The sequence below is a fragment of the Pleurodeles waltl genome, chromosome 8, assembly GCF_031143425.1.
Source record: "Pleurodeles waltl isolate 20211129_DDA chromosome 8, aPleWal1.hap1.20221129, whole genome shotgun sequence".
NCBI lineage: Eukaryota > Metazoa > Chordata > Amphibia > Caudata > Salamandridae > Pleurodeles > Pleurodeles waltl.
Genome location: NC_090447.1, coordinates 884849156 through 884872435, shown reverse-complemented (window position 1 = coordinate 884872435; position 23280 = coordinate 884849156). Strand labels below are relative to the sequence as shown.

The 23280-nt window shown below is 45.7% G+C and overlaps 1 protein-coding gene across 4 annotated transcripts in view; it reads left to right on the top strand.

The window, feature by feature from the left end:
- The window catches only part of TEX30 (testis expressed 30), a 231270-nt gene that overhangs the window by 141716 nt on the left and 66274 nt on the right, over positions 1 to 23280 (top strand). For all 4 annotated transcript variants that reach the window (XM_069205190.1, XM_069205192.1, XM_069205194.1 and 1 more), the window contains one exon: positions 17399 to 17447. In XM_069205190.1, coding sequence (XP_069061291.1) covers positions 17399 to 17447 — 49 coding nt within the window. The remainder of the gene's footprint in view (positions 1 to 17398; positions 17448 to 23280) is intronic.

Here is a 23280-nt window from a genome sequence, read left to right as displayed (position 1 = left end):
TGGTCATGCCTTAGTGGGATCCTAATCTTGCTCTTACCTTCCTAATGTGTGCTCCTTTTGAGCCCTTGCATAACTGTCCTCTCTGGCTGCTCACTATTAAAACAGCCTTTTTGGAGGCAATTACATGTGCCAGGAGAGTGAGTGAGCTGCAGGCTTTATCTTCAAAACTGCTGTATCTCACAATATATCTGTAGGAGGCTGGCCTGGTTTGTAGTGGGTACCAAGAGGTACTTAAACCCTGCACCAGGTCCAGGTATCCCTTATTAGTGTAGAAGAGGTGTCTAGCAGCTTAGGCTGATAGAAAATGGTAGCTTAGCAGAGCAGCTCAGGCTGAACTAGGAGACATGCAAAGCTCCCACTATACCACTGGTGTCATATGCACAATATCATAAGAAAACACAATACACAGATATACTAAAAATAAAGGTACTTTATTTTTATGACAATATGCCAAAAGTATCTCAGTGAGTATCCTCAGTATGAGGATGCCAAATTTACACAAGATATATGTACACAGTACCAAAATTATGCAGTAATAGCAATAGAAAACAGTGCAAGCAATGTATAGTCACATTAGATTGCAATGGGAGCACATAGGTATAGGGGCAACACAAACCATATACTCCAAAAGTGGAATGCGAATAACGTATAGACCCCAAACCTATGTGACCTTGTAGAGGGTCGCTGGGACTGTAAGAAAACAGTGAGGGTTAGAAAAATAGCCCACCCCAAGACCCTGAAAAGTGGGTGCAAAGTGCACCTAAGTTCCCCAAAGAGCACAGAAGTCGTGATAGGGGAATTCTGCAAGGAAGACCAACACCAGCAATGCAACAACAATGGATTTCCAGACGACGGGACCTGTGGAACAAGGGCACCAAGTCCAAGAGTCACGATCAAGTCGGGAGTGGGCAGATGCCCAGGAAATGCCAGCTGTGGGTGCAAATAAGCTGCCACCGGATGGTAGAAGCTGTGGATTCTGCAAGAACGAAGAGGGCTAGAAACTTCCCCTTTGGAGGATGGATGTCCCACGTCGTGAAGAAGCTTGCAGAGGTGTTCCCACGCAGAAAGACCGCAAACAAGCCTTGCTAGCTGCAAGGGTCACGGTTAGGGTTTTTGGATGCTGCTGTGGCCCAGGAGGGACCAGGATGTCGGCAATTGCGTGAGGAGACAGAGGGGGCGCCCAGCAAGACAAGGAGCCCACTCAGGAGCAGGCAGCACCCGCAGAAGTGCCGGAACAGGCACTAAGAAGAAGAGTGAACCGGAGCTCACCCGAAGTCACAAAAGAAGGTCCCACGACGCCGGAGGACAACTCAGGAGGTCGTGCACTGCAGGTTAGAGTGTCGGGGACCCAGACTTGGCTGTGCACAAAGGAAATCCTGGAAGAGTGCACAGGAGCCGGAGCAGCTGCAAATCACGGGGTACCCAGCAATGCAGTCTAGCGTGGGGAGGCAAGGACTTACCTCCACCAAACTTGGACTGAAGAGTCACTGGACTGTGGGAGTCACTTGGACAGAGTTGCTGAGTTCCAGGGACCACGCTCGTCGTGCTGAGAGGGGACCCAGAGGACCGGTGATGCAGTCTTTTGGTGCCTGCGTATGCAGGGGGAAGATTCCGTCGACCCACAGGAGATTTCTTCAGAGCTTCTAGTGCAGAGAGGAGGCAGACTACCCCCACAGCATGCACCACCAGGAAAACAGTCAAGAAGGCGGCAGGATCAGCGATACAAGGTTGCAGTAGTCGTCTTTGCTACTTTGTTGCGGTTTTGCAGGCTTCCAGCACGGTCAGCAGTCGATTCCTTGGCAGAAGGTGAAGAGAGAGATGCAGAGGAACTCTGATGAGCTCTTGCATTCGTTATCTAAAGAATTCCCCAAAGCAGAGACCCTAAATAGCCAGAAAAGGAGGTTTGGCTACCTAGGAAGGAGGATAGGCAAGTAACACAGGTAAGAGCCTATCAGAAGGAGCCTCTGACGTCACCTGATGGCACTGGCCACTCAGAGCAGTCCAGTGTGCCAGCAACACCTCTGTTTCCAAGATGGCAGAGGTCTGGGGCACACTGGAGGAGATCTGGGCACCTCCCCTGGGAGGTGCAGGTCAGGGGAGTGGTCACTCCCCTTTCCTTTGTCCAGTTTCACACCAGAGCAGGGCTGGGGGATCCCTAAACCGGTGTAGACTGGCTTATGCAGAGATGGGCAGCATCTGTGCCCATCAAAGCATTTCCAGAGGCTGGGGGAGGCTACTCCTCCCCAGCCTTCACACCTATTTCCAAAGGGAGAGGGTGTCACACCCTCTCTCAGAGGAAATCCTTTGTTCTGCCTTCCTGGTCCAGGGCTGCCTGGACCCCAGGGGGGCAGAAACCTGTCTGAGGGGTTGGCAGCAGCAGCAGTTGCAGTGCAAACCCTGAGAAGGCAGTTTGGCAGTACCCGGGTTCTGTGCTAGAGACCCGGGGGGGTCATGGAATTGTCTCCCCAATGCCAGAATGGCATTGGGGTGACAATTCCATGATCTTAGACATGTTACATGGCCATGTTCGGAGTTACCATTGTGACGCTATACATAGGTAGTGACCTATGTATAGTGCACACGTGTAATTGTGTCCCCGGCTAGTGACAGGGTGCCCGCACACTAAGTACCAGGTAAAGGTTAGACATATAGGTGACTTATAAGTTACTTAAGTGCAGTGGTAAAAGGCTGTGAAATAACGTGGACGTTATTTCACTCAGGCTTCAATGGCAGGCCTGTGTAAGAATTGTCAGAGCTCCCTATGGGTGGCAAAAGAAATGCTGCAGCCCATAGGGATCTCCTGGAACCCCAATACCCTGGGTACCTCAGTGCCATATACTAGGGAGTTATAAGGGTGTTCCAGTATGCCAATGTAAATTGGTGAAATTGGTCACTAGCCTGTTAGTGACAATTTGGAAAGAGAGAGCATAACCACTGAGGTTCTGGTTAGCAGAGCCTCAGTGAGACAGTTAGGCATCACACAGGGAATACATACATATAGGTCACAACCTTATGAGCACTGGGGTCCTGACTAGCAGGGTCCCAGTGACACATAACAAACATACTGAAAACATAGGGTTTTCACTATGAGCACTGGGCCCTGGCTTGCAGGATCCCAGTGAGACAGTGAAAACACCCTGACATACACTCACAAACAGGCCAAAAGTGGGGGTAACAAGGCTAGAAAGAGGCTACTTTCTCACAATATCCTGACAAGGTAGTGTTAATAACTCGTGCCTCTTTCCTCCCCAAGGTGGTGTCCCCTTTCCATCTGGGTCAAAATATCACCTTGCCCACCTTCTTTGCACCACCGCATCCCTCTAAGGAAGAGGAGCGTCTCCATCGGCTGGACCCAAAAAGAGCGTTGTTATTCTACCTTGACCGCACAAGAGTTCCGGGTGGACGACCAACTCTTTGTGGGCTACGTTGGTGTAAAGAAGGGTCAGGCAGTACAGAAACGGTCCATTTCGCGCTCGGTCATTCTATTTATAACAATCTGCTACGCTTTGGGCAAGAAGCAGCCTCCAGAGGGCTTGAGAGCTCACTCTACCAGAGGGAAAGCTGCTACCACTTCGTTAGCTCGTGGTGTACCCGTGTTGGACATCTGTCAGGAGGCAACGTGGGCTTCCTTGCACACGTTTGCAATACACTACTGCCTGGATAGCGAGGTGAGAAGAGAGGGGCATTTTGCCCGCTCATTCCTGCAGGACTTTCTAGTATAAAAATAAATCCTTCAGACCCACCACCATGGGTTATAGCTTGGGTATCTATTCTAAGGTAAGGAATCTGCAGCTAGAAGACACTATCAGATGAACAAGTTACTTACCTTCGTAACAAATTATCTGGTAGAGACTCTATCTAGCTGCAGATTCCTTACACCCACCAAAGCCTCCCCGCTCTGCTGTAATTTTTTATATATATATATATATATATATATATATATATATATATATATATTTATGTGTATATGTTTTTTGACATTTTTGCCTTTCTTAAAGGCATGTAAGAATTTTTACTTCTAACAGTCAAGTGAAAAAGATAAAATCTATAACTGTTAGTTCTTCCGTGACTCTGCTCTTCTGGCGTGGAAAGTTGTGGGAAAAGAACTGACGTACGCCCGCCGAGGCGGCGTCTATATAGACAACTGTGATGTCATAGATGGCTCCAACGAAGCTGACGACGCACACGGATCCGAAGGACACCACACAGTGGCTCACGCAGGGTACTGCTCAGCAGAAAAATTCCAGCTTCGAAGCTGACGCCAGGGAATTCTAAGGTAAGGAATCTGCAGCTAGATAGTCTCTACCTGATAATTCGGTACCGAAGGTAAGTAGCTTGTTCTTTAGGTGCAGAGTTCCTCAAGGCTTCTTACTGAGCCCCACTGTTTTCAATATTTATGTCCGTCTGTTATCTGACATTACCAGTGCCTTTAGGTTCTCAATGGTGTCATATGCTGACAATACGCAGCTTATAGTCACGCTATCTCCTGATGCCATATCCACTTTGACAAATTGTAATGGTTGTTTGGAGAAGGTATCCGAATGGATGGCGGGCAGCTACCTAAAATTAAATGGAGCGAAAACAGAGGTGATGGTGATAGGCAACAATCCATCCCTCTGGCAACAGATCAGCTGGCCCACGGTGTTAGGGGAACACCCAGTACCCAAAGATGATGTGAAGAGCTTAGGCTTTACTCTAGATAATCAGCTCTATGTCCTCGCAGGTCAACAAGATAGCTGGTCGCTGCTTCGAACTACCAAGAACAGTTAGGAAAACCCTTTCATGGCTACTTGCCGAGTCTAGAAGAACAGTGATCCAGGGGCTGATCCTGTCACGCCTTGACTATGACATTTCACTCTATTTAGGTAGTCCTGAGGTGGGAAACTTCAAATCACTCAGAATGCTGCAACCCAGACACTTCTAGGGATTCCAAAAGCACAGTCAGCCAGGGAAGCACTTAAAGCTCTCCATTGGCTGCCCATAAGCAGCAGAGTACAGTTTAAGGCACTTTGGTACATCGGGACAAACACAAGGTGGTCCTGAAAGATTTCCCTGGGGCACCAACACCCTGGGCATATTGTTTGGGGCCAAGGACAGCAAGTTTCATGTTTATTTTGTTCTTGGGACAAGTAGGCCCAACCCTCTGCAGCACAAACCCTTTGGCTGCCAGTTTACAGGCAAAAGAACTGTCTGCAATTGAGGTAATATTTGTGCCCATGTGTTAATGCTGTTCGAACTTGTATTTATGGTTCAGTAATGCAAAGCCTTTATTATTAGGGTGAGCTGTCAAAATAAACTTTGTAAGGACACTACTGACTGTAAACTACTGACCAGTAAAAAAAAAAAAATGCAGGTTTGAAAGGTCGAACAATATGAGACTACATATAATGGTCCCAGAATGCTCTCTGATTAGATGCAAATGGTTGCAGAAGCTTGTAAGCAAGATTGATGATTCTTTGCTTTCCAAATAAAATGTTCAGAAAAAAAAAAATGCTGGTAGGAAAAATGTTTTGCTAAATTACTGCAAAGTTTTAGGTGCTATTTCTTTGAAGCATCATTTAGTAAAATGAATTAATGCATGCTAGCATTTACCAAAAATAGGACCACATAGGAAACATGAAAATAAACAAGCATGGGCAAAGCCAACTGATCGGACGCTGATGGTCAGTCTTTTGGTTTTGTCAATGTCTGTCTTGTTTTGACATGGCTTTTGTAACACTTTATTGTTGTGGGAACTGCCAGGCCCTCAACATTGTAACAAACACTGGCAAAAAGCTAAATAAAAGGTCTGAAAAAAAAAAAAAAGCACACATTGCCACAGTAGTTCATGGCACTGAACAAAACTACTTTTAATAAAAACAAAGGGGGTCATTCTGACTCCCGCCGGCCGCGGTAACCGCAGGGCCGGCGGGAGCCGCCGAATGACCGTACCGCGGTCAAATGACCGCGGCGGCCATTCTGGCTTTCCCGCTGGGCTGGCGGGCGACCGCCAGAAGGCCGCCCGCCAGCCCAGCGGGAAAGCGCCTTCAACGAGGAAGCCGGCTCCGAATGGAGCCGGCGAAGTTGAAGGCGTGCGACGGGTGCAGTGGCACCTGTCGTGATTTTCAGTGTCTGCTTGGCAGACACTGAAAATCTTAGTGGGGCCCTGTTAGGGGGCCCATGCAGTGCCCATGCCATTGGCATGGGCACTGCAGGGGCCCCACGACACCTGTTACCGCCATCCTGTTCCTGGCGGCGAAAACCGCCAGGAACAGGATGGCGGTAAGGGGGTCGGAATCCCCATGGCGGCGCTGCAAGCAGCGCTGCCGTGGAGGGTTCCCCAGGGCAGCGGGAAACCGGCGGGACACCGCCGGTTTCCCGTTTCTGACCGCGGCTGTACCGCCGCGGTCAGAATGCCCATGGATGCACCGCCAGCCTGTTGGCAGTGCATCCGCGGTCCCCGGCCCTGGCGGTCCATGACCGCCAGGGTCGGAATGACCCCCAAAATGTCTTGGTTAACGCCAGACCCAATTAGGGGCCCAATTCTTAAAGAAAGTCACAAACATGCACCCATTGTATATGTCTTTGCATTAGTGGCTTTCATTAATTCACAAGAATTTATAGAAGTAAACCAGAAAATCGTAGTCCTAGAAAATATTTGTGAACTGTATTTTAGCACGAGCAAATATGCATGTTTAGATTTGCTCATGTGAAAATATACTGAGTGTTTACAAGTTCACTTTCCCTCCAAACACTTTTTTTTCCCCAACCCTGGAACAATTTCTACGTCTACCCTTGTCAGGAGTAAATTTCCATCCTTTCTTAGTATGAGAAAAGATTAGAGAAGAGCTGGTGAAAATCCTTAAAACATACACATTAATAGTTTTGCAAGGATTCAAAGGCATTCCAGCCCTGGAACTACTGCCTAATCCTTCCTCCAGCCCCAGAATGTAGATCTGCGAAAAGGTGGCAAAAAAAGAAAATTGCTATAGTAGGGCTTGAAATTGCTATAGTAGGGCTTGAAATAGCTGGTATTCAAGTTCCACAATAGTATTAGCCCTGGCATTATCAGAAAGGCTGTTATCAGAGCTCTTACACAATGAAACTCCTGCCATAATTTGTTACCGCACTACATGGCACCAAAGGGACAAGTAATTTTTTTTTACAGGACAAGTAGATTTATGAAGCAACCTGTCCCGTAGACAAGTCGATATTTTTGTAAATTCCACACCCATGTTCTCCACCAGTTGGTAACAGTTTATCAACTGAACAAGGTCCTTAGATCCAGCAATCTTGGTCTCCTTGCTGTGCCCGGTATAATTAGTGCTAGGTGTGGGGGTCGATTGTTCTCATATCTTGCCCCTCTTTTCCCATAATCTGTTTGCTTTCTCTCCTGACTGTTCTTCTTCAAGCACTGGGAAGCCAAGTCTCAGGTAGCCATGCGCTTTATAAGTTTGGTGAATAGAATAATTATGGTGAAATTAAACACTGCCTCATTAGTTTTTTTAAATGGTTGATTCCTCAAGGTTAGCAGAGGGTTCCATGTAAGAGAAGAATTTAAACAAATTCCCAGATAATTAATAGATCTGGTTCTACCACGTTTGACACCTCCCAGCCTGTGTGACTTTTGAGGGACACATGCCATTTCCAGGGCTTTTGTGAAATTGACCTTTAAATCCAGGTCCTCCATAAATGATACAAATCAGTTCAGTAGTGTTTGAAGACCATTTGCCGTTCTCAAAATGATAACTACGTCATTGGTGTACAGTAGGATGGAGACTGGGTGATTTCCCATCCTAGGCACATCTTTACCTTTCGTTATCAAGAATCTCTTAACATTATTTATATATAACAGGTAAAGAAAAGGTTCCATAATAGAGCCTGGTAGCACCCCTCTATGTTATTTAATAGGGGAGATTAATTCTCCTCTTGTGGTTTATCGAACTGAGACCGAAATGTCAGAATGGAGGCGTTTTAGCATTATTAACAGTTCTTTTTCTTCCCTTATGTGTTCAATTATAACCCATAGCTTACTTTGATTTACCAAGTCAAACATGCTCGTTAGGTCCATAAACGCTAGGTGGAGTGCCCCCTCTTTAGCAAAGACATGTTTCCCAGCCAGAAGGTATAAATTCAAACAATATTCAACTGTCCCAATCCCTGGTCGGAATCCAAACTGAACTTATGAAAGAATGTTGTTTTCTTCAGCCCAGGCTTCCAAGCGGGACAAGACAACCCTCCCTAAAACCTTTGCACAAGAATCAATTAGTGAATTTGGACGATAGCATCTAGGTTGTCCTCTGTCCCCTTTCTTAAAAATCGGGACAACAATTGCTTTACTCCACAACTCTGAGCGGGGGCCAACTATAGCAGCTCTTATTACATGAGTCAGATGGGGGCCCACAGTGAGGTATTTAAGTGAGGTAGCTTTAAAAATATCAACAGGAACACCATCGAACCCTGGTACTTTCCCTGCAGTGCTCCCAGAGATAGATGGCACTTCCTTTACATTAACTGCATTCTTAAACTCTTGCAGCATGGTTTCAGATAGGGACAATTTATCCACTAATAAAGTGTTTCCAAGCTCTAACTCCTCTACATAGAAGATATCAGTATAGTGTTTAACCTATACCTCTTCTGTTATTAAAGTCTCCACCTTAGGTAGACCAGGATCCTTAAAATACGGCCGATTTACGACCTCCGAGAATCTCATACGGTCCCTGGCCCTTCCTGCTTCTATCAGATCTTCCCAGGCATTACATCTGACCTCTTTTTCACATGCTTCAAAGGTTTGTTTGTTTATACAATGCGCTTATCATCATCTGTGGGCATCTGGGGTTCATGTGCAAAGCTAACGTTAACTGTTTGTGGACTTTTGTGCATGTAGTATCAAACCAACTAAAGGACTTGACCGTGGGGAAGCTGGTTTAGATTATACAAATGAAATGGATAGGCAAGTTTTTTAAATACTGTCGTGTATATCACATGGTTTGGAATCAGCTGACAAACAACTAGCAAAGGTCTCCTTATTGTCATTCAAACGTTTAGCCATAAAAATATCGGGAGCCACCTTATTCCATTTTACTCTTATGCCTTTAGATTTAGAATATTCACCGTTGGGCAACTTTCTCTACAAACCGTCCTTGTTCGCAAATATATTCTAAGAGGCTGTAAGAGGATTGTGATCACACAAAGATCTGATCTGAACATTTTAAAAACAATTGTACCCCCTTTATCACTTCTATTAAAAGTAGGGATATTCCAAATGACCAGCTCATTTACAAAAATTAAGTCATGTATCCTTAAAATTTTGTTTAAAAATTCACCTTTTACCGGAGTGGCGGAATGTGAGAATTCATTATTACTCTGACCAAGCAAATGGCATACACACTGACAGCTGTATTCACAAATGGGAATATTAAAATCTCCTGCCCAGATCAGCAAAATAGCGCGGGGTTTCGTATTCATAAACCTTTCTAAACACTCATCATACTGGTCTATCGGCTCTCCTGAAGTGTAGTTAAAATGATCTTTTTTTTAACATATTTATTGACATTTTTTAATTCTTATAACATTTTAAGTATTACATTTTGTATATTTCCACCAACATTCCTTCCAAACAAGCCCAGCATACTAACCCTCCCCCCCCCTCCAAATGGTCTCATAACATCATCTCACTTTTCTTGATTTGTTGCGGAGAAGATCATGCTTAGTGTCAAATGACTTTGTCCTCCAACATTTTCCATTATCCATAGCTACCCCTCTATAGCAGGATTAATTACATATTGTCTATACTACTATGATATGAGGGCATGACTCCTTATAATGAGTAGTGGGGTAAGGAAAGGGACTCTAAGAGTTAATATAGCAATAGCATTTTATGGTGTAGGGGGAACGAGACCTTCGAAAATGAAGTCAACTCAAATAAGAGCAAGATTTTATAAAGAAAACAAACAACCTTTAGATCAAACTGTGATGTCTCAGATTGAGGAAGCTTAGTCCGGTATCAGGGCAGGTCAGCGGTACACAGCAATCTGTATTGGTCTATCTGTAGGTAACACTCCCTTCTCACTATATGATATAGCAATCTGTGAGTCCAGTGGTGGGATATTGGGGTGGTATTAGTACTGTGTGTCATACCCGTCCCTTGGTTCCTCCTCTATCTCTCCAGGGCCACCTTCGTCGTCTGTGCTGTCCCTCTGGAATCGTCTCCTGTCCTTTTGTTCTGAGTCAGCATCTTGCCCTTGGCATTTCCAGGTTCCATTAATCTCCGTCCAAAGTGTGGCTGAAGCGCCTCCTAATTCTCTGCGGTCCTCCCTCTGGAGGGCCCTCTGTTCTGCCGTTGCCCATGTTGTGACTTCTCACACCCATACGTCCAGTACAGGGACCCTTTCGGACTTCCAAGCCATCATAATTCTGCACTTGGCCAAGGCTAAGTCAAGAAATCTAGAGCCCACCTTATGCTTCTTGGGTCTAGAGAAGGACGCCAGTAGGGAGGCCTCGGTTGTGCTTGGGACAGTGTGTCCAGTGTAAGATGTAACCGTTGAAGAACCACCTGCCAAAACACCTGGAGGGCAGAGCAGTGCCATGTCATGTGACATAAATCTGCATCGAGTTGTTCACATTTCGGGCACCCCCGTGCAGCACCTCCATATATCACCTGGAGACTGTGAGGCATTAAATAAGTCATGTGGAGAAAGTAAAATTAGATACATGTAAGTCTAGTTTTACAAGAGACATTTTAAGGATAGGCCACCATCTCACACCAGTCCCTGTCTGATATCTCCTTCCCCTAGGACACCATCTTGTTTAGTCCTCAGGGCTGTCAAGGGTGTCTGTCCCATGTCACTCAATGATTTATAGAACCAGGGAATTAAGCGACTAGAAGAGCCATAGACAGTAGTAATTGTAACGTGGCGTGTGTGGTTAAAATTATTATAATAAAAATTTATAAGTAAAATATCAAAAGATGACTGAAGTAAAAGGAGTGTAACTAAGAAGAATGGTGAAGACCACACCTTACTTGCTTGGCGAACATTAGCTTTAACAGAAATGAACATAGCCAGATCCCCTTTTGCTCTATCGGCTGGAGAAGGTGTTGCATGGTGAAAGAAAGCATGGTACCCATTGATATGGAAACACATGATGATATACTTTCTCACCAAGGATAGCCAGTCATAATTATTTAATTTGGTACGAGCACCTGCAATGTTCCAGGAGATAAGGCCCATATTTGATTCCAGTGGACAAGGGGATGGATTTACCAAGAGGGTGTGTTGAGCATAGCATTTATAGTCATTGTATCTGGGGTAGTTACGTGGAGCGGTTGTACAGCGTTTTCAGGGCAGGATTGTCAACTATTAGAATTTGGGCCCTCAAGTGGATGGAAGCAATTTGATGTAATGATATTACAGCCAATATCCTTGGCCCCCTGTGAATTAGCACCGGTGTCTGTCGACTGTAAGTCATCCTAGGGGGTCTGAAAAGTACCCTAAGGAATGCACCTGGGTACCAGACTGAAACCAAATTATACCATATAGATCATGTAACAGGTGTCTAACCGATGTGGGGTCCTTAGAATTTACCACAACGCACTCTCCTTTTTGTACCATTTTTTGTGTGGTTCAGTCCAACCCACCCTCCTAACTAGGAGAATATGTTTGTAGAAATCAAAGCGAGTTTCTAGTTTTGTGCCTAGCCAATGTGCTACCTAGCATTTTTGGGGAAAATCATCCTCTTTAGACCTAGTGGGGACCGCTGGCACATCTAGAACAATTACATAAGGGGAACAGCCTGGTGATAAATGTATAATATTAGAGCAATAAGGTATTCTATGATCCCCTCTGGCAGCATCAGGCTGTTGTTGCCCTGGCCTTCTTAAGGTGTATGGTTACGATTTTCCACACCTGCAGAGAGTGGCTCATTGTCTTGATTTAAAAATTGGGAGATAGGACTTAATAGAGATGGGAGTGCTTCCCTAAGAGCTGTTCAGCTAGGAGCCTCCTCATTGATCATAGGCGGAGTCATTCCTTTGGCCAATTAACTATCAACAATAACTGCTATTTTAGAATCAATTCTTTTACAGAAATTGTTCCGAATTTGTTCAACTTTCAATAAAAAGTCTGAACATAGGTTTGTTACTTGCTTCTGAATAGCTTTCAACACATCTGAGCATTTATTTTCAGTATCCCTAGGGTTCTTGCCTGCCCCATCAGTTCTCACATTCAAATTCTCTGATGACTTAGTGCCAAGGATGCAATGCTTCTGAGCACATGGGCCCGAAAGGGGCCCATTTGTATCACCTTTCCTCTTTTTCTTATTTGGGGGTGGGGTTAATAGGCTTGCTGGGCTGTCTCCATTTTCAAGTTAAAGTGCCAAGAGTGTCATTTAGGCTAAGCAAGGGCAATCGTCTCTTGTAAATCTGAGTTTGCTGTTAAATTAGCTGCTTTGGCAATTGTGCCAGAGTTGCAGGCGTCTTGGTGTTTGCCGCTCCCTGAGTTAACAATAACCCAAGATTGATGTTGGACTGTGCCAATTGTTTCTTCAGCAGTCTCAATTTCTAGTAAGAACACCCATTATGGAATTTAGGTGGTTAGTGATAGTGGCTGTTGTTCTACACCTTTCCGTTGTAATAGGTTTATTTTTGAGCCCTGTGAGCTTCCTTTTCCCCATATTTGGTTCCCAAAAAGATGAAATATTGTATCTTTTTCCTGGCGCTCTAATCGCCACACCAGGAAGGGTGGCCCAGCCTCTTCCGGGGTCTGACAGGTGCAGAGAGACCCATTCTTCACCTGGGTATGCACCTAGATTTGTAGCAAGCTGTGGGAAGTGTCCTGCGCTTTCAAGCGTGCCGTGGTGAGTTGCGGCCCCCTCCTTGCCCCTGACAAAGCTGGGTGATCTAGTCACACCCCAGCCGGAGCCTCCGATAATGATGCTGGCTGGCAAAACCTCCAGAGAACATATCCCGTGCTGCGGCAAGTGTCCTGCGCTTTCGGGCGCACCAAGGTGAGTTGTGGCCCCTCCTTGCTTCTGAAAATGCTTGGGGATGTGGTCCCACCCCAGTCGGGGCCTCCAAAAATAATGCGGGCAGTACATGTAGGAAAAACCGCCAGAAAATGTATCCTGCGCAGCAAGAAGTGTCCTGTACTTTGAATTGCGCCACAGTGAGTTGTTGCCCCTCCTTGCCCATGAGAAAGCTGGGGGACGGTATCCCACCCCAGCCAGGGCCTCTGATAATAATGCAGGTGGTATGGGCAGGGAAAACCACCAGAAAACAAATGAGTGAATCATGTAAGGTATGCTAATGTACATCAATAGAAGCACTTGGTGTTGGTGGAGGACACAGTAGATGAAAAAGAAGCATGGAAATAGTAAAAGGAATTGATAACATTATCACAGACTAGCAAAATGTAGGGTTCTAAAAGTGCCAAAAATGTGTCATATTTGAGATCAGCAAACTCAGACGCTCATACAGAAAAAGTAGAACCTGTGATGTACTTGTGCATCATAATACAGTTAAAATGATCTCTTTAAAGTATTTTTTTAGGTCTTAATATGTAAAAAAAGAGATTATTCTTGCCAAAGGGAATGGAAAACAAGCATTTGCAATGTACTAGATCTTGCATATTTCGAACAAGTTAATTGTCATCTTTTGACAACAGTGCCCATGAGCAAAAACAAAAGAAAGCATGAGAAGAAACTGAGAAAAGACAACTTGGCAAAATAACAGAAAGTTACCTTTAAAAAGTAAAACTTTGCAATTTTGTGCCTGCTGAGCACGTTTTTGACAGTCTCAAGCCTTCTGTTTGCGGGGCACTAGACGTTAAAAAGAACAAATAGTACCTCGATCACGTCGAGTTGCAATAATGAGTGCTTGATCCCTGCTTTACAGATAGAGACGGAAATGTTGCCAGGCGTGCCATGACTAATTACGAGGCTGTAAAGAAGAGTGCCACTCAAACCAACAAATGGAGAGCAACATGTTGGAGGCTGGCCTAGTTTGTAGTGGGTACCAAAGGTACTTACACGTTATTCCAGGTCCAGTTATCCCTTATTAGTGAAATGTAGTCATTTTCTAGCAGTTAAGCTGTCTAGAGGTAGCTGAGCAGCCAAGGCTAAACTAGGAGACATGCAAACCTTTTGCAATATCACTGTAGTCACACAGTACTCACACACATGAAAGAAAATACTAATTGTTTAAAAAATAAAGGTACTTTATTTTGGTGACACAAATATCAAAAATACCTTGGAGACTATACTCCCTTAGAAGGTAAGTAATATCCACAGTATATACACTAGAATCCAAAAACAGGTACGTAAACAGTTAGAAAACATTGCAAATAGTGAAAATCACAATAGATTGCAGTGGGCCTAGGGGAAACACAAACCATATACTAAAATAGTGGAATGCGAAAGTCAGTTTCTCACCTAGGCAAGTGTAGTGTGTACAGGGGTACTGGGAGTGTAAGAAAACACCAAAGGCAACTAATAACCCCCCAACCCAGAGCCCAGGAATAAATCACAGTAAGTTTCCTGAAACACACAAGAGGTTGTGATAGAAGATTATGGAAGAACCAGAAGAGACTGCAAGACACCAGTGATGGATTCCTGGATCGGAAGACCTGTTGAAGAAGGGGACCAAGAAGCACTAAAGAGTCCAGGTAGAACAGGAGCCCCTGCTAACCCGGATGAAGGTGTAAAAGAAGAACCACCGGTGAGAAGTAGTCAGTTATGCACCCAAGACAGATGCGGTTTCCTGGTTGATGCAGAAGATGTCCCATGCCGGATGGGTGATTGCAGTCTGGTTTGCGTCCCTGGATTCCGCCAACAAGCCTTGGCACGCGCAAAGCTCACTGTTAGCGGAAAATGGCGCTGCCCGGGGCCAGGAGGGACCTGGTGGCTGCTACAGAGGAGGGAGAGACAGAGGGGGCTCTCAGCAACTCAGAGAGCCCTCAGAAGACCAGGCAGCGTGCACAGGAGCCCATAGCACAGGGACAACGAAGGTGCAAATGGAGGCATACGCAGCACAACACAAAGGGATCCCACGCCGCCGGAGAACCACTCAGGAAGTTGTGCGTTGCAGGATGGAGTGCTGGGGGCCTAAGCTGTGCTGTGCACGAAGAACTTCTTGGATGGTCGCACACAAGCCTTGGCAACTGCAAGTCATGCGGTGCACGGGAGTACTGTCTTGTGTGGGGAGGCAAGCTCTTACCTCCACCAAAGTTGGACAGCTGGACCTTGGGACTGTCGGGGTCACTTTAGTCCACCACCCATGTTGCTTGATCCACGCTCGTCATCTGGAGAGGGTACCCACGCCACCGATCGTCGCTGCAGAGAGGTGCCTGCTGAAGCAGGAAAGTAACTGTCACTCCACAGGAGATTCCTTTGGTTCTTCTGGTGCAGGCTGAAGACAGGAAGTCCTCAGAGGATGCACAACCTTGAAGCAGAGGCAGTTGCTGGCTAGCGCTGAAGATACAATGTTGCAGAAGTCGTCTTTGCTTCTTTGTTGCAGTTTGTAGAGTTGCTGGGGGGTTCACGTGCGGTTCCGTCGGTAGAAGATGAAGTAGAGGATGCAGAGGATTCCTGCTGGAGTCTTGCAATCCGAATCTGAGGAAACACCCAGAGGAGAGATCCTAATTAGCCCTGAAAGGGGGATTGGTTACCAAACCAGGTAAGCACCTATCAGGGGAGGGTTCTGGCGTCCCCTGCTGGCACTGGCCACTCAGATGCTCCCAGAGTGCCCCACCACCTTGGAATCCAAGATGGCAAAACCCAGGGAAACTCTGGGGGAGCTCTGGGCACCACCCCTAGGGTGGTGATGACAGGGGAGTGGTCACTCCCCTTTCCTTTGTCCAGTTTTGTGCCAGAGCAGGGACTGAGGGTCCCTGAACCAGTGTAGACTGGATTATGCAAGGAGGGCACCATCTGTGCCCTTCAAAGCATTTCCAGAGGCTCTGGGAGGCTACCCCTCCCATGCCTGTAACACATATTTCCAAAGGGAGAGGGTGTAACAATCCTCTCTCAAAGGAAATCCTTTGTTCTGTCTTCCTGGGCTTGAGCTGCTCAAGCAACAGGAGGGCAGAAACCAGTCTGTGAGGTGGCAACAGCTGTCCTGCCTGGAAAACCTCAGAAGGCTGGTGTGGCAGTACTGGGGGTCCACTGTGGAGCCCCCAGAGTGCATGGGATTGTGCAATCAACATTAGAATTAGTATTGGGGTACAATTTCCAGTTGTTAGACACCTTACATGGCCATATTCAGGGTTACCACTGTGAAGCCTGACATAGGTATTGACCTATGTCCAGTGCGTGCGTAAAATGGCGTCCCCGCACTCACGAAGTCTGGGAAAATGGTCCTGAATGATGTGGTGCCACCTCTGCTAGTGCAGGAGTGCCCTCACACACAGGTACTTTGCACCCAGCCTTCAGGGTTGGAAAGCCTGACATATAAGTGACTTATAAGTGACCTGGTGCAGTGTAAATGGCTGTGAAATGGTGCATGCACCCTTTCACACAAGCTGCAATGGCAGTCCTGTAGTAGCCTTTGCATGGGCTCCCTATGGGTGCAGAAGTAATGCTGCAGCCCATAGGGATCCCCTGGAACCCCAATGCCCTGGGTACCTAGGTACCATATACTAGGGACTTATAAGGGGGCACCAGCATGCCAATTTGGAGTGAAATACTGAGTTAACACTATGAAGTGATCAATTTGGAAACAGAGAGAGCATAAGCACTTGGGTCCTGGTTAGCAGGACTCCATTGACACAGTCAAGCATACTTTCAAAAACAGTGAAACATACTGACAAGCAGGCCAAAAACCATAAGCACTGGGTTCCTGACTAGCAGGATCCCAATGACAGTCAAAACACACTGACATCAGGCAGAAATTGGGGGTAACAGGACAAAAAGAGGGTACTTTCCTACACCAAGCCATTTACTGAAAACAACAGTGTCTCGCAAGCAAGACGCATGCACTAACACATGCACCCGCAGGCTCGACCCTAAAAATACTCATAGTCCCATCACTAGCATGTAAGTGCTGTAGGATTCAAATATTGGCGGGTGTTCTGACCTCGTCTCTTGATAGTTGTGTCCCACTTCATGAACAACTGGGCAGTGGCGTAACGAAACTTGAGGGGGAAAGGGGGCTGCAAAGTACATGCCCTCCCCAGACTCACTCAGGAGCTCAAAGGCCAGGGTACTGTGCTGAGGAGCCCCCTGGAGCTAGTCCCGCACTTACCTAGCTGCTAAGCAGCCAGTCAGATCAAGTGTGTTTTTTGAGGACTGTTATATATGGATTTCCTCCTAATTTCCACTCAGTATAGTTAAATATTCCTTTGGCCGTTTGAGTATTCATTTCCATCTTCAATAAAATCCTTCATAACATTTGTGTCTCTTAACGTTGTACTTTTTATTTTTTCAGGAGATGTTGCAGAGTTCAGAGTATAAACTTGATGGTGTTTTTCTTGGTGGTAGGTGAATGCTTCATACATGCTTTCTACTTGTTGTTGTGTTCATGTTTAACCATCCTGGACATTAAAAGGTCATAGTGTAACAGGCAGGTGATTATTAGACTACCATTAAAATTGTGAGCTTGTAATAATTATTTTTGGTCACTTTAAAAAGAACCATTGTATTGCTTCATGAAAGCAATTTGTGAGAAATACCAGTTGATGCCATTTATGTAAGTTATTCTTTAAAAAGGCAATCTAATGTACGGAAACAATTATTCTTTCCCTGTCCTTCATCTACACAAGTTATTACCAATAGGTATTCATCATTGTCACTGTTTGTGTTTGCTTGAGTTTTGAGATGTGTTTTGACGTCCCTATTAAATAGGAGAGCCCCATTAAATAAGACTGGACAGTGCATACTTGGTAGGGTTTTGCATGAGTTTTAAGAGTAATCAGCGTTCCCATTGAAGAGGGAAACTCAGCTCTCTGCACCTGATGTTGCAATAAATGTGGAGTGTTGGGTTCTTTGTGGCCTTAAGTCAGTAGCTTTCTTCAAATAATTTATTGTATTATCTACATAGATGTATGCATTAAATTAAAATACAACAAAGTAACCATAATGATTCATCTACTGATATTATAAGCTAAGAACAGAATACATTTTCTTTCTCAAACGGTATAAAAAGAGAAAGAAAACACAGTGACCCGTTACTGGTGACTTGCTATGTGAAGAAAAAATACTTTCCCAGCAGAAGTTTCAGTGCATTCTCCGAAAAGTACCTGGAGCTCTGAACCTAGGCACTTCCATAGATAATCAATAATAAAGTATTAAGCTATTATTTATGACCGGATTTAGAACTTGGCAGGACGGGTTACTCTATCACAATAGTGACGGATATCCTGTCTGTCGAAATCTAAATCCCATAAAATATAATGGGAATTAGATTTCGGCGAATGGGATATCTGTCACCGTTGTGACAGAATAACCCTTCCGCCAAGTTCTAAATCAGACATTTGGTAAGGTTGAGAGTGGCATTGTACTGCAACCGATCCCTCACACCAGTTCAGAACAGATTTCTTAATTTCTGAACAGTGCAATATTTGACAATTGGTCAAAAGTCAACAAATCCAAACAAAAACAAAAATCAAAGAAGCATGTATTAACCCCTTCGCTGCCAGGCCTTTTCCCCCTCCTGTGCCAGGCCTTTTTTTGCCTATTTGGGGCAGTTCGCGCTTAGGCCCTCATAACTTTTTGTCCACATGAGCTAACCAAGCCAAATTTGCGTCCTGTTTTTCCAACATCCTAGGGATTCTAGAGGTACCCAGACTTTGTGGGTTCCCCTGAAGGAGGCCAAGAAATTGGCCAAAATACAGGGAAAATTTCGGTTTTTTCAAAACAAATTGAAAAAGTGGCTGCAGAAGAAGGCTTGTGGTTTTTCCCCTGAAAATGGCATCAACAAAGGGTTTGCAGTGCTAAACTCAGCAGCTTCCCAGCTTTCATGAACAGGCAGACTTGAATCAGAAAACCCAATTTTTCAACACAATTTTGGCATTTTACTGGGACATACCCCATTTTTGCAATTTTTTGTGCTTTCAGCCTCCTTCCAGTCAGTGACAGAAATGGGCATGAAACCAAGGCTGGATCCCAGAAACCTAAACATTTCTGAAAAGTAGACAAAATTCTGAATTCAGCAAGGGGTCATTTGTGTAGATCCTACAAGGGTTTCCTACAGAAAATAACAACTGAAAAAGAAAAATATTGAAATTGAGGTGAAAAAAACATCAATCTTTCTCTACGTTTTACTCTGTAACTTTTCCCTGCAATGTCAGATTATCGAAAGCAATATACCGTTACGTCTGCTGGACTCCTCTGGTTGCGGGGATATATAGGGCTTGTAGGTTCATCAAGAACCCGAGGAACCCAGAGCCAATAAATGAGCTGCACCCTGCAGTGCGTTTTCATTCTATACCGGGTATACAGCAATTCATTTGCTGAAATATGAAGAGTAAAAAATTGCTATCAAGAAAACCTTTGTATTTCCAAAAAGGGCACAAGATAAGGTGTTGAGGAGCAGTGGTTATTTGCACATCTCTGAATTCCGGGGTGACCATACTAGCATGTGAATTACAGGGCATTTCTCAAATAGATGTCTTTTTTTACACACTCTCCTATATTTGGAAGGAAAAAATGTAGAGAAAGACAAGGGGCAATAACACTTGTTTTGCTAATCTATGTTCCCCCAAGTCTCCCGATAAAAATGATACCTCACTTGTGTGGGTAGGCCTAGCGCCCGCGACAGGAAACGCCCCAAAGCGCAACGTGGACACATCAAAATTTTTGGAAGAAAACAGAGGTGTTTTTTGCGAAGTGCCTACCTGTAGATTTTGGCCTCTAGCTCAGCCGGCACCTAGGGAAACCTACCAAACCTGTGCATTTCTGAAAACTAGAGACCTAGGGGAATCCAAGGAGGGGTGACTTGCGGGGCTCGGACCAGGTTCTGTTACCCAGAATCCTTTGCAAACCTCAAAATTTGGCTAAAAAAACACATGTTCCTCACATTTCTGTGTCAGAAAGTTTGGGAATCTGAGAGGAGCCACAAATTTCCTTCCACCCAGCGTTCCCCCAAGTCTCCCGATAAAAATGATACCTCACTTGTGTGGGTAAGCCTAGAGCCCGCAACAGGAAACGCCCCAAAGCGCAACGTGGACACATCCAAATTTTTGAAAGAAAACAGTGCCTACCTGTGGATTTTGGCCTGTAGCTCAGCCGGCACCTAGGGAAACCTACCAAACCTGTGCATTTCTGAAAACTAGAGACCTAGGGGAATCCAAGATGGGGTGACTTGTGGGGCTCGGACCAGGTTCTGTTACCCAGAATCCTTTGCAAACCTCAAAATGTGGCTAAAAAAACACATGTTCCTCACATTTCAGTGGCAGAAAGTTCTGGAATCTGAGAGGAGACACAAATTTCCTTCCACCCAGCGTTCCCCTAAGTCTCTCGATAAAAATGGTACCTCACTTCTGTGGGTAGGCCTAGCGCCCACGAAAGGAAATGGCCCAAAACACAACGTGGACAGAACATATTTTTTCACAGAAAACAGAGGTGTTTTTTGCAAAGTGCCTACCTGTGGAGTTTGGCCTCTAGCTCAGCCAGCCCCGGGGGGGGGGGGCAGAAATGCCCTCAAATAAATTTAAGCCCCCCCCAAACAACCCCTGCCTACGGGGTCGCTCCCCCTGCATGACATTGGCGCCAAAAAACAAATCCCAGGTGCCTAGTGGTTTCTACCCCCTTGGGGGCAGATTGACCTAAAATCGGCCAATCTGCCCTCAAGGGGGGCAGTAATGGCCTAAATACAATTTGCCCCCCAAGGGGAGCGACCCTTGCCTGATGGGTCGCTCCCCATCTCTAAAAAAAGAAACAACAAAAAAAAAAAAACACAAAAAAACAATTTGCCCTGGCGCCTAGAGGTTTCTGGCCCCCCTAATAATAGGCCGATCTGCCCCCAGGGGGGGCAGAAATGGCCTAAAATAAATTGCCCTCCCCCCCAGGGAGCGACCCCTGCCTAAGGGGTCGCTCCCTTTGCGTGAAATTCACACAAAGAAAAAACTCCCTGGTGTCTAGTGGTTTCTACCCCCCTTGGGGGCAGATTGGCCTCATCAAAATAGGCCAATCTGCCCCCAAGGGGGGCAGAAATGGCCAAAATATAATTTTCCCCCAAGGGGAGCGACCCTTGCCTAAGGGGTCGCTCCCCACCAAAAAAAATCAAATGAAACATTAAAAATAAAATAAAAAATAAAATGGTCCCTGGTGCCTAGAGGTTTCTGCCCCCCTTGGGGGCAGATCGGCCTAATAATAGGCCGATCTGCCCCCGGGGGGGGGGGGCAGAAAAGGCCTTTCAGAAAATATGCCCCCCCTGGGAGCGACCCTTGCCCAAGGGGTCTCTCCCTTTTGTCAATAAATTTAAAAAAAAAAATAATAATCCCTGGTGTCTAGTGGGGTTTCAAAAGCCGGATTGCAAGCCATCCGGCTTTTGAAACCCTCGGAGAGACTTCAAAGGGAAGGAAATACTTTTCCTTCCCTTTGAAGGCCCTCCGGGCCTCCCCAGTGATTGAAAGAGAAATGCTTTTGCATTTCTCTTTCAATCGCACTGGAAGCATAGGTTCCAGCGCAACTAGGGAGGCCCCTGTGACAAATCAGCGCGCGCTCGCGCGCTGACGTCACAGGGGGGGGGTGGGGGAGGGGCCGGGGGTGGAAGGGGAAGGTCTTCCCCTTCCATCCCCGACTTGGGGGGGGGAGGGGCATGCACGGGGGGCGCGCTAGCGCACCCCCAAGTTCCCCTGTGCCATGGACGAGATCATCTCGTCCAAGGCACAGGGGAACTGTAGCCTTGGACGAGATCATCTCGTCCAAGGCACAGAACAGGTTAACACAGAGATGTTATTATGTGAATAAGGCATGCTTGTAGGTATTATGTAAGTAATTTAAGTATAAAAGGTTGAAATAGTAGTACAAGAGATAGCCAGACTTCTGCTACGGTGAGTGTGGTCTGTGTCGCGGCCCTGTGGACACGCACGGTTGAGCAGCAGTGGTTGCACAGCATTGTGTTTAAGCTCCTAAAGAATCTCCTGGGAGTGGCAAAAGTAGAACCTTAACAATTTAAAAAGCTGGCAGTCTTTCCCGTTAGTCCAATGTACAGAATTTGAAAAATCCTTTGGTTTGGACTCAGAACACCATTTGAGACATCTGGCTATCTTTTCCCATGTATGTGATGTCAACTGTTGAATAACTGGTCTTGCAATGTAACTCTTTATTAATTCACACACTGCTGCAAGTAGGCTTCTTAAGGCAATATGAGATGACAGAACATCTGCACTGATACCTGTTTTTGACTACACAGCCCTTTTCCTCACGTATGTGGTTCTGAGAACTTCACAGTTACAGGCAGTTTTGTTGATAAAATAACACTCATCTCCCATCACTGTTTGTATCTTCTCTCAAAACATCTTATAAGACCTAAAGGTCATATTCCAGGCAATGCCCACGACATCTTTCCCACCCTTTGTTGAGCCATTATCTTACGCTCTGACTTGTATCTCGATGGGGGTATATAAGGCGGATGTATGCTCTCTAGGACCCAATTCCTGACTTCTGGATAAGGTTTTACACAAGATCCCCATCTCTTCTGTGATGTTGCTAGGGACCCTTGCTCATCCTCTAGTCCTCCGCCAAGGAAGACCATAGTAGAGCTTCCAGGGGATGGGAGCTCAGAACACGCCGCTTTTGAGCTACAGCTCGAAGGGAGTGTAGGAGTTGGTATGATGGAGAACCTTGGGAAGATTGGTGGGAGCCAGGTAGAAAACAAGTTGTAGCCAGCTCTGTATGTTTGGATGCATGGGATCTGAGCTAGACGGATGGCAGAGAGGTGGAGGAGTCTGGACTGTTACACAAAGAAAACTCTATTGTAGAGATAGAAGGTACCCAAGAGGTGAAGAGCTCTCCGAGTGTGGCAGAGCATTTTAAAAGGGCCCTTTTCTGAATGGGCAGCCAATGGAGGGATCTTAGGTGAGTCGTCAATGAGGTGTGGGCAAGCAGATTCAGGACAGGATGAGGGGCTGTGTTCTGGATGACCTGGAACCTATTTATCAGATAGGCTAGAATGCCTACATATGAGGCTTTACCGTAGGTTGAATGACTGTTTATAAAGTTCTGAACAATAGACCTACGAGAGTTACTAGAGAGCCACTGAACAAACTTCTTGAGCACCTTGAGGAAGCCAAAGCAGGTGGTTAATACTGATTTGATTTGGTCTCCCACACTGAGGTTACTATTTAGAATGATTTCAACGTTTTT